Source organism: Bos indicus, chromosome 3 (assembly GCF_029378745.1).
Source record: "Bos indicus isolate NIAB-ARS_2022 breed Sahiwal x Tharparkar chromosome 3, NIAB-ARS_B.indTharparkar_mat_pri_1.0, whole genome shotgun sequence".
Classification (NCBI taxonomy): Eukaryota; Metazoa; Chordata; class Mammalia; order Artiodactyla; family Bovidae; genus Bos; species Bos indicus.
This window is the reverse complement of record NC_091762.1, coordinates 69,761,466-69,778,115: the sequence shown is the minus strand read 5'-3', so window position 1 is coordinate 69,778,115 and position 16,650 is coordinate 69,761,466. Positions and strand designations below refer to the sequence as shown.

Here is a 16,650-nt window from a genome sequence, read left to right as displayed (position 1 = left end):
TGCTACCAAGGTTATGCTCAAAATCCTTCAAGCTAGCCTTCAGCAGTACATGAACCAAGAACATTGAGATGTACATTCTGAGTTTCAAATAGGCAGGGGAACCAGAGATCAAAATGCCAACATTTGTTGGGTCATGGAGAAAGCAAGGGAATTCCAGAAAAACATCTACTTCTGCTTCATTGACTATGCAAAAGCCTTTGACTCTGGATCACAACAAACTGTGGCAAATTCTTAGAGATCAGATCACTTTACCTGTCTCTGGAGAAACCTTTATGTGGGCCAAGAAGCAACATGGAACCAGACAATGAAGAACAGACTGCTTCAAAATTGGGAAAGGAGTATGACAAGGCTGTATATTGTCACCCTGCTTGTTTAACTTCTATGCAAAGTACATCATTTGAAATGCCAGGCTGGATGAATCACAAGCTGAAATAAAGATTGCCAGGAATTATCAACAACCTCAGATATGCAGATGATGTCACTCTAATGGCAGAAAGTGAAGAGGAACTAAAGAGATTCTTGATGAGAGTGAAAGAGGACAGTAAAAAAAAGCTGTCTTAAAACTCAACATTCAAAAAGTAATATCATGGCATCTGGTCCTATCACTTCATGGCAATAGAAGGGAAAATAGTGGAAGCAATTAGAGATTTTATTTTCTTGGGTTCCAAAATCACTGTGGATGGTGACTGCAGCCATGAAATTAAAAGACACTTGCTCCTTGGAAGGAAAGCTATGACAAACCTACACAGTGTATTAAAAAGCAGAGATACCACTTTGCCAACAAAAGTCCATATAGTCAAAGTTATGGTTTTTCCAGTAGTCATGTACGGATATGAGAGCTGGTTGAACACTGATGCTTTTGAATTGTGGTGCTGGAGAAGAATCTTGAGAGTTCCTTGAACTCCAAGGAGATCAAACCAGTCAATCCTAGAGGAAATCAACCCTGAATATTTACTGGAAGGACTGATGCTGAAGTTGAAGCTCCAGTACTTTGACCACTTGATGCGAAGACCTGATTCATTGGAAAGACCCTGATGCTGGGAAATACTGAAGGCAAAAGGAGTAAAGGGTGGAACAGGATGAGATGTTTAAATAACATTACCTACTCAATGGACATGAATTTGAGCAAACTCTGTGAGATAGTGGAGGACAGAGGAGCCTGGTGTGCTGCAGTTCATGGGGTCACAACGTGTTGAACACAACTTAGTGACTGAACAACAACAATATCAATTAATTTGCATTTCTTTACAAACTGGGATTGAACAGCACTTTCTATTATTATTGGTTATTATATCATGTTATTTTGTTTTTAATACTTTTTCCAACTTCTATATTGAGTTACCCTCTTTTCCTTTTCTGATTTTGTAAAAAGTAGTTCATAAAATAAAGCTTTTGACCCATTGTCAGATACATATGTATGTTGAAAAACATTTTTTCCTGAATTTCTGCTTACCTTTTAAGTTTGTATACCACTTTGTAGGTGAAAGTGGGTTTACATTGTGTCATAATATACTTGAACATTTTTGTTATGTTTTCTGGCTTTGGTGTCAAGTTTAGAAAAAGTTGTTTTCCCCATTATTCTATAAACCCACTCCTGCATTTTCTTCTGTTACTTTTTTTGGTTGTATATTTTGTATTTAAATTTCCAAGTTGCAGTATTCATTTTGGCATAAGGTATGCAATAAATATCCAGTTTTATTTTATATTTATGAATAGCATTTCAGTTGACTCAGTACCACTTATTTAATAATCCATTGTTTGGTACTAACTTGAAATCCCATCTTATCACATTCAAAATATATATTTGTAAAGGTATTTATTTCTTCCTGCCTAGTTTTATGATAATTCCATACTGTTTTAATGATTGAAATGTGATATTTTCAGAAATATTTTCATTAACTACTAAAAACTCTCATAAACATTTGAAATAACCTGTTAACTTTTCAAATTAATACACATTTAAGAATTAAAACATTGGGAGGCTTAAAATATGTATACTGAAAAGCATAGATGGTTCAGAAACATATACATCAATTTACCAAATGATAATAGTGTTATCAGAAGTCAGGACAAACAGCATAGTTTTCAACAAATTATTCTAAGATCATTGGCTTTACAACTGGAAAAAAAAGGAAGTTTGATTCCTACTTCATTCCATATACAAAAACAAACTGCAAGTATATTAGCAATTTATAAATTCTCATAAACATAGACATCCTAGATAAATATAATTAAATGTTATCTTTAGGAGGAAGGCAATCATCATGAAACAAAATCCATAAACTACGAAGAAAATTAACATAGTTCAGTTCAGTTCACTCAGTCGTGTCCGACTCTTTGCAACCCCATGGACTGCAGCATGCCAGGCCTCTCATCCATCAACAACTCCCAGAGTCCACTCAAACTCATGCCCATTGAATCAGTGATGCCATCCAACCATCTCATCCTCTGTCATCCCCTTCTCCTCCTGCCCTCAATCTTTCCCAGCATCAGGGTCTTTGCAAATGAGTCAGCTCTTTGCATTAGGTGGCCAAAGTATTGGAGTTTCAGCTTCAACATCAGTCCTTCCAATGAACATCCAGGACTGATATCCTTTAGAATGGACTGGTTGGATCTCCTTGCAGTCCAAGGGACTCTCAAGAGTCTTCTCCAACACCACAGTTCAAAAGCATCAATTCTTCGGTGTTCAGCTTTCTTTATAGCCCAACTCTCACTCCATACATGACTACTGGAAAAACCATAGCCTTGACTAGACAGACCTTTGTTGGCAATGTCTCTGCTTTTTAATGTGTTGTCTAGGTTGTTCATAACTTTTCTTCCAAGGAGCCAGGATCTTTTAATTTCATGGCTGCAGTCACCATCTGTAGTGATTTTAGAGCCCAAAAATAAAGTATGTCACTGTTTTCATTGTTTCCCCATCTATTTGCCATGAAGTGATGGGACCAGATGCCATGATCTTAGTTTTCTGAATGTTGAGCTTTAAGCCAACTTTTTCACTCTGCTCTTTCACTTTCAAGAGGCTCTTTAGTTCTTCTTCACTTTCTGCCATAAGGGTGGTGTCATCTGGGTATCTAAGGTTATTGATATTTCTCCCGGCAATCTTGATTTCAGCTTGTGCCTCATCCAGCCCAGTGTTTCTCATGATGTACTCTGCATAGAAGTTAAATAAGCAGGGTAACAACATACAGCCTTGACATACTCCTTTCCGATTTGGAACCAGTCTGTTGTTCCATGTCCAGTTCTAAGTGTTGCTTCCTGATCTGCATATAGGTTTCTCAAGAGGAAGGTCAGAGAGTCTGATATTCCCATCTCTTTCAGAATTTTCCACAGTTTGTTGTGATCCACACAGTCAAAGGCTTTGGCATAGTCAATAAAGCAGAAGTACATTTTTCTGGAACTCTTTTGCTTTTTCAATAATCTAACGGATGTTGGGAATTTGATCTCTTGTTCCTCTGCCTTTTCTAAATCCAGCTTGAACATCTGGAAGTTCATGGTTCATGTACTGTTGAAGCCTGGTTGTCTTGGAGAATTTTGAGCATTACTTTACTAGCATGTGAGATGAGTGCAATTGTGTGGTAGTTTGAACATTCTTTGGCATTGCCTTTCTTTGGGATTGAAATGAAAACTGACCTTTTCGAGTCTTGTGGCCACTGCTGAGTTTTCCTGATTTACTGGTATATTGAGTGCAGCACTTTCACAGCATCATCTTCCAGGATTTGACATAGCTCAAATGGAATTTCATCATCTTTCAGAATTTGAAATAGCTCAACTGGAATCTCATCACCTCCACTAGCTTTGTTTTAGTGATGCTTCCTAAGGCCCACTTGACTTCACATTCCAGGATGTCTGGCTCTAGGTGAGTGATCACACCATCATGATTATCTGGATCATGAAAATCTTTTTTGTACAGTTCTTCTGTGTATTCTTGCCACCTCTTCTTAATATCTTCTGCTTCTGTTAGGTCCATATCATTTCTGTCCTTTATTGTACCCATCTTTGCATGAAATGTTCCCTTGGTATCTCTAAGTTTCTTGAAGAGATTCTAGTCTTTCCCATTCTATTGTTTTCCTCTATTTCTTTGCATTGATCACTGAGGAAGGCTTTCTTATCTCTCCGTGCTATTCTTTCGAACTCTGCATTCAAGTGGATATATCTTTCCTTTTCTCCTTTGCCTTTCACTTCTCTTGTTTTCTCAGGTATTTGTAAGGCCTTGTCAGACAACCATTTTGCCTTTTTACATTTCTTTTTCTTGAGGATGGTTTTGATCACTGCCTCTTGTACAATGTTCATATGTACCTCTGTCCATAGTTCTTCAGGCACTCTATCAGATCTTATCCCTTGAATCTATTTGTCACTTTCACTGTATAATTATAAGGGATTTGATTTAAATCATACCTGAATGGTCTAGTGGTTTTCCCTACTTTCTTCAATTTAATCCTAAATTTGGCAATAAGGAGAAAATCTAGAAACTATGAAGAAAATTAACAAAATCAATTCTTAAAATTATAAATACAGATTTTTAATGGCTCCATTATATTTTATTAAATACAATGGCCACAATTTATTACCATCCACATATTATTAGATATCTGTAGAGTTTCCAATATATTGTTATTACAAATAATACTTTAAAGAACATATCAGTGTTACTCTAGGATTGTCTCTGAATGATCTTTAATATACTGAAATTTATGGTATCCCACTTTTGTTGAAAATAAGTGGGTCATTGGCTTAAGTCCAGGAAACACTGTTACAGAAGCCCTTTTAAAGATAGCCTACTTTAAAGAACTAGTGATTTAGAGATCTGTGTGATCTTTTTACCACCTGGTGCTTTCTTTGTCCTTCATAGTGTGAAGGTTTTGTTGGCAATGTCTAGGATTTTTTGAGTTACTGAGGCTAAGAATTACCACCCTGTCTGAGAATTTAGTTGTCTCTAATAGGCAATGAGGACCTTTGTAGACATCAACTTACATATTGTAAACTCAACCTGACATGATTAATCATGTCACTCAACCTCACCCAAATTTCTGGTTTCTCTTAATTGCCCATAATAATTCTACCCTGTATTTTGTTAACACTTTCCTAACCTTATTTTTTTAGTCTGTTTTATATCTTGGAATAATAAGCTCTACAGTTATAGTTGGGTGACATGGGAACACAAGAGAAATATTCTGAGCCTTGTTTTTGCTGTTTCTAGTGGTAGAGAGAGCAGTTGTTTCTTTGTTTTTTTTTTTTTTTTTTACCCTTTCATTACCAACTTTTATAGAAACTGAATTGGTTATGAAGAACCAGGAGATCGAATAAAAACTCAGGTATTACTAGAAAAGAAAAGGACCAATGAGAAAGGAGAATTTTTTTTCCTAAAAATGTGGGTTTCTGTTTTGTTTTTTATAAAGAAGAAACAGAAAACTTACTTTCAGAACTGCAGATGGTGACTGCAGCCATGAAATTAAAAGATGCTTACTTGGAAGGAAAGTTATGACCAACCTTGATAGCATATTGAAAAGCAGAGACATTACTTTGCCAACAAAGGTCCATCTAGTCAAGGCTATGGTTTTTCCAATGGTCATGTATGGATGTGAGAGTTGGACTGTGAAGAAGGCTGAGCACCAAAGAATTGATGCTTTTGAACGGTGGTTTTGGAGAAGACTCTTGAGAGTCCCTTGGACTGCAAGGAGATCCAACCAGACCATTCTGAAGGAGATCAGCCCTGGGATTTCTTTGGAAGGAATGATGCTAAAGCTGAAACTCCAGTACTTTGGCCACCTCATGCGAAGAGTTGACTCATTGGAAAAGACCCTGATGCTGGGAGGGATTGGGGGCAGGAGGAGAAGAGGATGACAGAGGATGAGATGGCTGGATGGCCTCACTGACTCAATGAACGTGAGTCTGAGTGAACTCCGTTGGTGATAGACAGGGAGGCCTGGCGTGCTGTGATTCATGGGGTTGCAGTGTCGGACATGACTGAGCGACTGAACTGACTGACTTTCAGAAATGAAAACTTTTGTTATGATTAACATTAGAAAGGAATTTTATGGAAGATTCTTTCTTGTTTGTTTCAGCTTCAGGGTCATTGTCAGCAGCAGGCTAGTTATCTTGAAAAGTCCACCTGCCACTCATTGAAGACATTCAAGGTGTGTCCCTCACTTTGAAAGGTGGAATGGTTTATCCGTAGACACTGTGACAAAAACAATTCTAACTACTGTGCCATCTAGCTTTTTAGCAGCTACTCAGATCTCAGCCTTCCAATAGCTCATTTCATACAGCATTTTAAAATATGACTTCTCATAAAGCTCACTGGTCCAATTTATCCATCACAATTATATTTTTTACTAACCAGGTCTTCATGTATTTTAATAAAATTCTGCAGAACGATGACATCTTGTCTAAATCAAATAATATGAAATATCCCACCTATTTATAAACTGTCTCTGGGTAAAAGAAGACGGAAGCCCTATTTTATGAATTTCAGTCCTCTTATGAAGTCTTAAGTAGGACTAATGCAAAAATGACTTCCACATTTCAGCTTAGACAATAAAATCAGCAAGGTGGCCATACTCACTCATTGGGGGTGCCCTTCTGGCCACAAAAGTAGCCCTGGCTGTCTGTAGGATAGGCCACTCTTCTGGGGTCACCATTGACCCAGGCTGTAGGAACAAGAAAAGACAAAACAATCAGCAACAGCTGGCTAAAGGCAGTCTGATTTGAGAAATTAGAATGCACCACTGCAACACACTAACCTCTCCCCTCAGTCACAAAAGATTATTGATTTTCTTCAAAGAGTAATTTCTTAATGAAAAGCAAAATAAAATACAGATGAATCAGTCAGAAAGCACATTTATTATTCTCTCAGGATTCATCTGGGTTGTAGCCAAAGCATGAGGTAACACACTTAGAAAATGACATTTATTAAAATGTGAACTAGAGGGCACACTACAAATGCTTGGCTGGCAAGAAGTCACTTTTGCTAGGACTCAAAATGAAATGATTTCATATCAGAGCTAATAAATCTACAGTAAATATTATGATGTAATTCTTTTAGGTTATACATAAGTGAAGCCCATTTCAAAATTTCCAGAAATGAAACTATAATGCCCAGTTCAAATTGGCTAGTTCTTTATGATCTGTTATGACACTATAAAGGCAAACAGTAGCAACTTTTGAAGTAACACACAATAAAAATTCAGTATACATTTTGTCTAATAATCTCAAACTGCCTATAAATATCCAGTGTTTTCAAACTTCATGAAATTGAAGACTTGATTCTGTTTTCTTTGAAGATGCTAGGTAGGGTCATATAAATTCATCATCCTTATTTTCTAAGAATTATACACTTGCCAGCTGTATTAGAGAACCACACAAAGTAATATATGGTAGCTAAATTGGGAGATACTCTAATTCTAACTGAATGCTTGTAATTTCTCTAATTCAATTAATGCAATTCTATGTGGCAACCTGAAAATGAAAGTGTTAGTCGTTCAGTCATGTACAACTCTGTGTGACCCCCACGGACTGTAGTCCATCAGGCTCCTCTGTCATGGAATTCTCCAAGGAAAAAATATTGGAGCGGGTAGCCATTCCATTCTCTAGGAGATCTTCCAACCCAGGGATCAAACCCAGGTTTCCCATAATGCAGGCAGGTTCTTTACCATCTGAGCCACTTTCTATCTCCCTAGGAACTTTCCTGGGTTGGGAAGATCCCCTGGAGAAGGCATGTGGCTACCTACTCCAGTATTCTTGCCTAGAGAATCCCAGGGACAGAGGAGCCTGGCGGGCTACAGTCCCTGAGGTCGCAAAGAGTCGGACACGACTGAGCAACCAACACTTTCACGTGGCACGAAAGTTTGTGGGAGGATGACACCATGTACATGTATGGCTGAGTTTCTTTGCTGTTCACCTGAAACTATCGCAACATTTTTATCAGTTATACTCCCAATATAAAATAAAAAGTTAAAAAATTCCAGTTCCTAAAAATTTGGAAGATGCATTGGTCACCGAACGTTTGCCTCTGCATATGGAAAACCTATCTCTTTGTCCTTTGCTTCTTTTAACATTTGCCCAGCTATCTCCTTACCCACATTGAAGGATTTGACAGTTCATGTTACAATTCAATCACTCATATATACATGGCCTGTGTGACTTGGAAAGATAAAAATAAATCAATTCTGAATGAGAATTTTAATATGGAAAAGAAATTTTTCTCAATTTTTATCATCCATCCAAGCCTTTCCTTTTAGTATCCAAGCACCCAGAAAAGTCTCCATTATCTAATTCTTTCTCCAATGTCATAGAGACTAAATCAGTTTCATCTTCTAAATACCTTCTTATAAAATCTGACTCATTCAGGCACTCCTCTCCCATCTTCATTTCCCAGAATAAAGAAAGTAGATTATAAGTAAGGCATTTAAATGACAACTAAGTGTTCAATGTACAACGTCTCTAGACACTGTTTTATTAAATTCTGTTTTTATAACTTAGTTTGTCAGATATCTAAGAGATCTAATTTTACAAACTCTATTTTCTGTAATATATTTCTTTAAACTTTATCCCCAAATGTTTGAGTCCTTTTTTATACACTTAATTCAAAATGGGCACCTAAAGAACCATTTCATCCTCTGTCGTCCCCTTCTCCTCCTGCCTTCAAACTTTCCCAGCATCAGGGTCTTTTCCAATGAATCAGTTCTTCGCCTCAGGATGAGATAGTTGGATGGCATCACTGACTCAATGGACAAGAATTTGAGCAAGCTCTGGGAGTTGGTGATGGACAGGAAAGCCTGGCACACTGAATTCCATGGGGTCTTAAAGAGTCAGACACGATGGAGCGACTGAACTGAACTGAAAGGAGCATTTGGATTGCAACATTTGCTGCTTAATATTTTTACGACCCTGAAAAAGTCACTGAAATGTTTTAGTCTTGGCTTTCTCATTTGTTACTAAAAATGGTTACAGTAAGACCCGATCCCAAAGAATGTTGAGAATATGAAAGAAGATAAAGTGGAATGCCTAATGTGGTACTAGGCATACAACACGGACCTAATAATGCAAGTTCCTGTCTTACTTGGATTTCATGGAAACCAAACACTGATGCAGGTAGCTAATTTGCAAAGTGATTTTAGTTTAGTGAAAGTGAAGAGAGTGAGACAGGGAAGGGAACAAAGTCAATAAATGGCATGTTAATGAGTGGGATAATGTTGTGAGTGAGGTGACTCCGTGCTGCTGGGAACCTTCTCGGGAACCATACAGAAGAACGTCAGCCCATGCCGCCATGTCAGTGGGCATGAGGAAACTATCCGCCATAGTGGCAAGCAAACTTAGACGGACTGAGGGGTTGAGGGGTTGTGGTAACACCTGCAGTAGTTGTTGTTTTTTGTCATCCTCAGTCATCCGATTAAAGAAATTACTAAATGATCTCTGTATCTCCTGTTCAGTTAAGTTCAGTTCAGTCGCTCAGTCGTGTCTGACTCTTTGCAACCCCATGAATCGCAGCACGCCAGGCCTCTCTGTCCATCACCAACTCCCGGAGTTCACTCAGACTCACGTCCATCGAGTCAGTGATGCCATCCAGTCATCTCATCCTCTGTCGTCCCCTTCTCCTCCTGCCCCCAACCCCTCCCAGCATCAGAGTCTTTTCCAATGAGTCAACTCTTCGCATGAGGTGGCCAAAGTACTGGAGTTTCAGAGTTAGCATCATTCCTTCCAAAGACATCCCAGGGCTCATCTCCTCTAGAATGGACTGGTTGGATCTCCTTGCAGTCCAAGGGACTCTCAAGAGTCTTCTCCAACACCACAGTTCAAAAGCATCAATTCTTTGGCGCTCAGCCTTCTTCACAGTCCAACTCTCACATCCATACATGACCACAGGACAAACCATAGCCTTGACTAGATGGATCTTTGTTGGCAAAGTAATGTCTCTGCTTTTCAATATGCTATCTAGGTTGGACATAATTTTCCTTCCAAGGAGTAAGCGTCTTTTAATTTCATGGCTGCAGTCATGAAAATGCAGTCACCATCTGCAGTGATTTTGGAGCCCAGAAAAATAAAGTCTGACACTGTTTCCACTGTTTCCCCATCTATTTCCCATGAAGTGATGGGGCTGGATGCCATGATCTTCGTTTTCTGAATGTTGAGCTTTAAGCCAACTTTTTCACTCTCCTCTTTCACTTTCATCAAGAGGCTTTTTAGTTCCTCTTCACTTTCTGCCATAAGGGTGGCATCATCTGCATATCTGAGGTTATTGATATTTCTCCCGGCAATCTTGATTCCAGCTTGTGTTTCTTCCAGTCCAGCATTTCTCATGATGTACTCTGCATATAAGTTAAATAAGTACAGTGACAATATACAGCCTTGACATACTCATTTTCCTATTTGGAACCAGTCTGTTGTTCCATGTCCAGTTCTAACTGTTGCTTCCTGACCTACATACAGATTTCTCAAGAGGCAGGTCAGGTGGTCCTGTACTAGAAGTCAATACCAGTTTAGTTTATGTCAGAGTTCTCAACAAACACGTGAAAATGAGAGAATAAGGTCTATAGAAGACTTGGAGATGAGGTGAGACCTGGGAAAGACTGGAAAATGACTAGGATTTGAGAAGGAATTGGGAAGGTGCCCAGGAGTGGGGAAGGAATTATAGATTGATGAAACAGTGTCATAATAAGAGGCTTCAATTTATTAAATGCTTACATATATCAAGTATTATGCTAAATGTATTACATCCATTTCTCATTTGAGTCTCACCATAGCCTGTGAAGTGGACATTATTTTCCCTTCAATTATTTGCAGCTCAGAGTTTTATTTACTCTTAAGATCACTCAGGTTTTAAGCAGCATAAACAGGGCTTGAACTTAGGAGTGTTGCTCTCTAGGGCTCATGCTTTAAACATTAGATTATAGTCACTACACTGCTGCCTACTAAAGGGTAGATTAGGAGAGAGCTTGTTAACAGTGGGAAACAACAAGATATCAGCATAATGAGGATCAGCAGTATGTTAGACACATATGGTAGGAAAGGAGATACACAGGTAATTTTGGAGCCTCTGCCATCTGTACAAAAGAGCTTTGTACTTGGCAGGAGAAAGCATCTGGCTGACAGGGATCTGATGCCCAGGGATGATGGAGGAAAAGATGAAGATGGAAGTGTCAAGGGAAGAGTTTTCCTTGATTTTGTAGTTTTGAATTACTAAGTGGCTGCTACACCTCTCCTTGCAGCCTCTAGCACAGAAGTGTTGCTGCAGATGCTCTGTTTTTGAGCTAGAACATCGAGACTTTGAGCTGAAAGTTGCAAGGGTCAGTTCAAACAAGTCACCTCAATCAAGGATATCTAGTTCTCTCTCTCTCTCTTTAAGTCTTTATGAATTTACTACAATATTTCGTGTTTTATGCTTTGGTGTTTTGGCTGTGAAGCATGCAGGATCTTAGCTTGCTGACCAGGGGTTGAACCTGCAGCCCCTGCATTGGAAGGTAAAGTCTTATCATTGGATTACAAGGAAAGTCCCTCTAGTTCTCTTGGTCTTCTTCATTAAGTCCACATCTCTCCACACTTCCACTGGAGGAATATGGTGGGGGAAAAAAAAGAGGCGGGAAAAGGAAATATGCAGTAGCAGTTATTCTGTCCCTTAGTAAAGCAAGGGGCTTCTCACATTTTACTCCCTTTCTTGGAATTTCTCTATTCATGGAAATTCTAGAACTGTGCTGTCCAATATGAATAGCTACTAACCACATGTCTACTTCACACACAGATGTGGCTTATCTGAAGCGAGCCATACTATAACTGTGAAATATATTTCAGGTTTTAAAGACAGTATGAACAACAACAAAAAAGAATGTAACTATCTCATTAATACTATTTATTTTGATTATATTTGAAATTATAATATTTGGTTATGGTTAATTTTTAAAGGTATATTATTATAACTAATTTCATCTATTTCTTTTTATTCCCATAAATGTAGCTACTAGGAAATTTAACATTACATATATGACTCACTTGAGTTTCTCCAGGATAGATCTGTTTTAGAATATTTCCCCACAAACATCAGGGCTTCTCATATAAGGTAATTAATAATGCCATAGCATCATGGCTATGTGAGTCCTTCTCAATCCCATCATACTCAGCACATCCTTTTTATAACAAATATTTGACAATGTTCCTTTTATAAAAATCTTGAAATAATATTTATAAAACATAACTTATCTACCACAAATTCTTTTAAAAACAATAACGTGTACTAACTGTAATGTAAATGATAAATTAAAAATTAATTTAAAATTAAACAGTATGCATATAAATATGCAAATGCTCACATGTAACTAAACTAGAAGACACAATGGAATAGTCAGATGCTGGTACGTATAGATAGAATCATTGAATATAACGGTTATAATTGCAGGAGGATTCAAGCAATTATGTAGGAGATTCAAATACTACAAGTGGTGTTATTAGTCATATGATTTTCCTAAATGAACAAATTTTATTAAATTGCAACAAAAAATATAGTCTTTCTTCAAATTCTCTTGCTGCTACTGCTGCTAAGTCACTTCAGTAGTGTCCGACTCTGTGCGACCCCATAGATGGCAGCCCACCAGGCTCCTCTGTCCCTGGGATTCTCCAGGCAAGAATACTGGAGTGGGTTGCCATTTCCTTCTCCAATGCATGAAAGTGAAAAGTGAAAATGAAGTCGCTCAGTCGTCCCCGACTCTTAGCGACACCAAGGACTGCAGCCTACCAGGCTCCTCTGTCCATGGGATTTTCCAGGCAAGAGTACTGGAGTGGGGTGCCATTGCCTTCTCCGTCAAATTCTTTTGGTAGATATTAAAATCACACAAAAATAAAAATGTGTGATTTTAAAACAGAAGTTCTAGATTCAAGTATTTAAAAGCAAATTGTCACCTACATAAGTGGGACATGGGAAAGTTGGCAGGAAGTGCAGAATTGTCCTATATATTTCCAGGCTTCTATACTCCCTGGCTCCCACCCACCCAACCATCCTCTCATTGCTGCTGCTGCTAAGTCACTTTAGTTGTGTTCAACTCTATGCAACCCCATAGATGGCAGCCCACCAGGCTCCCCTGTCTCTGAGATTCTCCAGGCAAGAACACTGGAGTGAGTTGCCATTTCCTTCTCCAATGCAGGAAAGTGAAAAACGAAAGTGAAGTCGCTCGTGTCCGACTCTTTGTGACCCCATGGACTGTAGCCTACCAGGCTCCTCCATCCATGGGATTTTCCAGGCAAGAGTACTGGAGTGGGGTGCCATTGCCTTCTCTGCACTCTCTCATTAAAAGATAGTAATACTTCCAAAACATTGTAACAATCAAAAACCAATTTTCCCAAAGACCTCCTATGCAGTGGTATTGCTCCAGTTGAGAATCACTGATTTAGATGTTCACTCACATTCTGAAAAATCTAAAATATATGTATAAATTTCACAGTATTTTCTCCCAGATTTTGGGGGGATATGCTCTCATGGAGTTATTATAATTTAATCCCATGTACTTGTAAAAAATTCACTTATTTTTTTATAGTCCACATATAAGAGATACAGTATTTATCTTTCTCTGTCTGATCTATTTAACTAAACATAATTCCCTCCAAGTTCATCCTTGGTGTTGCAAATGGTGAAATTTTTACTCTATTTTATGGCTGAGTACTATTCCAGTGTATGTATTTGTGTATGCACACACAAACACACACACACAGACACCACATCTTCTTTGTCCAGTCATCTATTGTTGGGCATTTAGGTTACTTCCATTATCTTGGCAATTTATAAATAATGCTGCTATGAAGACTGCAGTACACATGTCTTTTCAAATTAGTGTTTTGTTTCTTTGAAGTGGGATTTCAGGGTCATATGGTAGTTGTATCTTTTGTTCTTTTGAGAAACCTCTGTTCTGTTTTCCATAGTGGTTGCACCAATTTAAAATTCCACTAACAGTTACAAGGGTACCCTTTTCTCTGAATCCTCACCATTTGTTATTTGTGTTCTTTTTTGAAAATATTTGTTCTTAAAGGTATGAGGTGATACCTAGTTGTAGTTTTAATTTGCAATTCTCTGATGATTAACAATGTTGATCATCTTTTCAAGTGCCCATTGGCCATCAGTGTGTATTCTTTAAAAAAATGTATATTTTAAAATTTGTATAGAAGGAGAAAATACTTCAAATAGCCAATGCAATCTTGAGAAAGAAAAACAGAGCTGAAGGAACCATGCTTCGTAAGTTCAGACTATACAACAAAGCTACAGTAATCAAAACACTGTGGTATTGGTTTAAAAATAAAAAGACACATAGAACAATGGAGCAGAATAGAAAGTCCAGAGACAAACACACATTTATACCCAATGTACAGGAAAGGAGGCAAAAATACATAATGGAGAAAAGACAATTTCTTCAGTAGGTAGTATTGGGAAAACTGGAGACCTAGATGCAAAAGAATGAAATCAGAACATCCTCTAACACAATATACAAAAATAATCTTAAAATGGATTAAAGACCTATATGTAAGATTAGTTCAGTTCAGTTCAGTCACTCAGTTGTGTTCGACTCCTAGTGACCCCATGGACTGTAGCACGCCAGGCCTCCCTGTGCATCACCAACTCCCAGAGTTTACTCAAACTCACACCCATTGAGTTGGTGATGCCATCCAAACATCTCATCCTCTGTAGTCCCCTTCTTCTCCTGCCTTCAATCTTTCCAAGCATCCAGATCTTTTCAAACGAGTCACTTCTTCACATCAGGTGGCCAAAGTATTAGAGTTTCAGCTTCAACATCAGTCCTTTCAATAAACACTCAGGACTCATCTCCATTAGGATGGACTGGTTGGATCTCCTTGCAGTCCAAGGGACTCTCAAGAGTCTTCTCCAACACCACAGTTCAAAAGCATCAATTCTTCTGTGCTCAGCTTTCTTTATAGTCCAACTATCACATCCATACATGACTACTGAAAAGATCATAGCCTTGACTAGATGGACCTTTGTTGGCAAAGTAATGTCTCTGCTTTTTAATATGTTGTCTATGTTAGTCATAACTTTTTTTCCAAGGAGCAAATGTCTTTGAATTTCATGACTGCAGTCACCATCTGCAGTGATTTTGGAGCCCCCAAAAATAAAGTCTGCCACTGTTTCCATTTTTTCCCAGTTATTTGCTATGAAGTGATGGGACAGGATGCCATGATCTTTTGAGTTTTAAGCCAACTTTTCCCACTCTCCTCTTTCACTTTCATCAAGAGGCTCTTTAGTTCTTCTTCACTTTCTGCCAAAGGGTGGTGTCATCTGCATATCTGAGTTTATTGCTATTTCTCCCGGCAATCTTGATACCAGCTTGTGCTTCATCCAGCCCAGCGTCTCTCATGAGGTATTCTGCATAGAACTTAAATAAGCAGGGTGACAATATACAGCCTTGATGTACTCCTTTCCTGATTTGGAACGAGTCTATTGTTCCATATCCAGTTCTAACTGTTGCTTCCTGACATGCATACAGGTTTCTTAGGAGGCAGGTCAGGTGTTCTGGTATCCCCATCTCTTTAAGAATTTTCCACGGTTTGTTGTGATCCACAGAGTCTAAGGCTTTGGCATAGTCAATAAAGCAGAAGTACATGTTTTTCTGGGACTCTCGCTTTTTTGATGATCCAACAGATGTTGGCAATTTGATCTCTGGTTCCTATACCTTTTTAAATCCAGCTTGAACATCTGGAAGTTCATGGTTCACATACTGTTGAAGCCTGGCTTGGAGAATTTTGATCATTTCTTTGCTAGTGTGTGGGATGAGTGCAATTGTGCAGTAGTTTCAGCATTCTTTGGCATTGCCTTTCTTTGGGATTGAAATGAAAACTGACCTTTTCCAGTCTTGTGGCCACCGCTGAGTTTTCCAAATTTGCTGGCATATAAGGCCCAAGTCCAGTTAGTCAACTCTTTTCCATTTGGCTTCTCTCTCTGGATTTGGGGAACTCCTTCCTCCTTTGCCCTTTCAGGTCTAGAGGTAACAACGATTCTATTGTAGCTAGCCTCTGGGTTCTGAACCAGCTCTTCTTTTCCTTAACTCTGCTCATACCTTTGTAAAAAGTTCTTTATTGAACTCGCTGCAATTATCTCATGTGAGTATAACATCTATTTGCTGCTAGGCTTCTTCTATATTCTAGAAAACAGCAGCCCAACCTTGAAAGATATTGCTTCTAGGTGGTGTATTAACCGGGTCTTTCATAGGGTATTTTGTTCCATAAGGCTGGCTATTCTGGTTGATTGAGTTGAGTGTTGGTCATCCATTCCTGACAAATTTGTCACATTAGCATTGCTCTGATCCAGGTCAGTGTAAATAAAAATCTATGTTATCCAAAATCCACATACAGTCTTCATTCCTGTTGTCATGATTACTTTTTCACAAAAATCATTGAACAAGTACTTTTCTATCTGGTTATTGAAAACTATCTCTATAGAGGGGTCTAAGCAGCCACATGAGACCTAAGTATCTTCATATTCTGAGTGTATTTGGAGGTCAGTACTTCTAATATTTCTTAAGCTTTCCTGCCATTGGTTGTCCAATATTTTTTCTTTTCCAGTTTGTGATAATGTGGTCAAACCACTGGTCTCTGTCTATGAATAGATAAGCAATTCAGTTCATGTCTTCTTTCAGTCAAAGTAGATAATCAGAAAAATGCCTC

At 38.4% G+C, this 16,650-nt stretch overlaps 1 protein-coding gene across 3 annotated transcripts in view; it reads right to left on the bottom strand.

Moving 5' to 3' along the window:
- The window catches only part of SLC44A5 (solute carrier family 44 member 5), a 431,009-nt gene that overhangs the window by 78,001 nt on the left and 336,358 nt on the right, over nucleotides 1–16,650 (bottom strand). For all 3 annotated transcript variants that reach the window (XM_070786302.1, XM_019957254.2, XM_070786303.1), the window contains one exon: nucleotides 6,563–6,647. In XM_070786302.1, coding sequence (XP_070642403.1) covers nucleotides 6,563–6,647 — 85 coding nt within the window. The remainder of the gene's footprint in view (nucleotides 1–6,562; nucleotides 6,648–16,650) is intronic.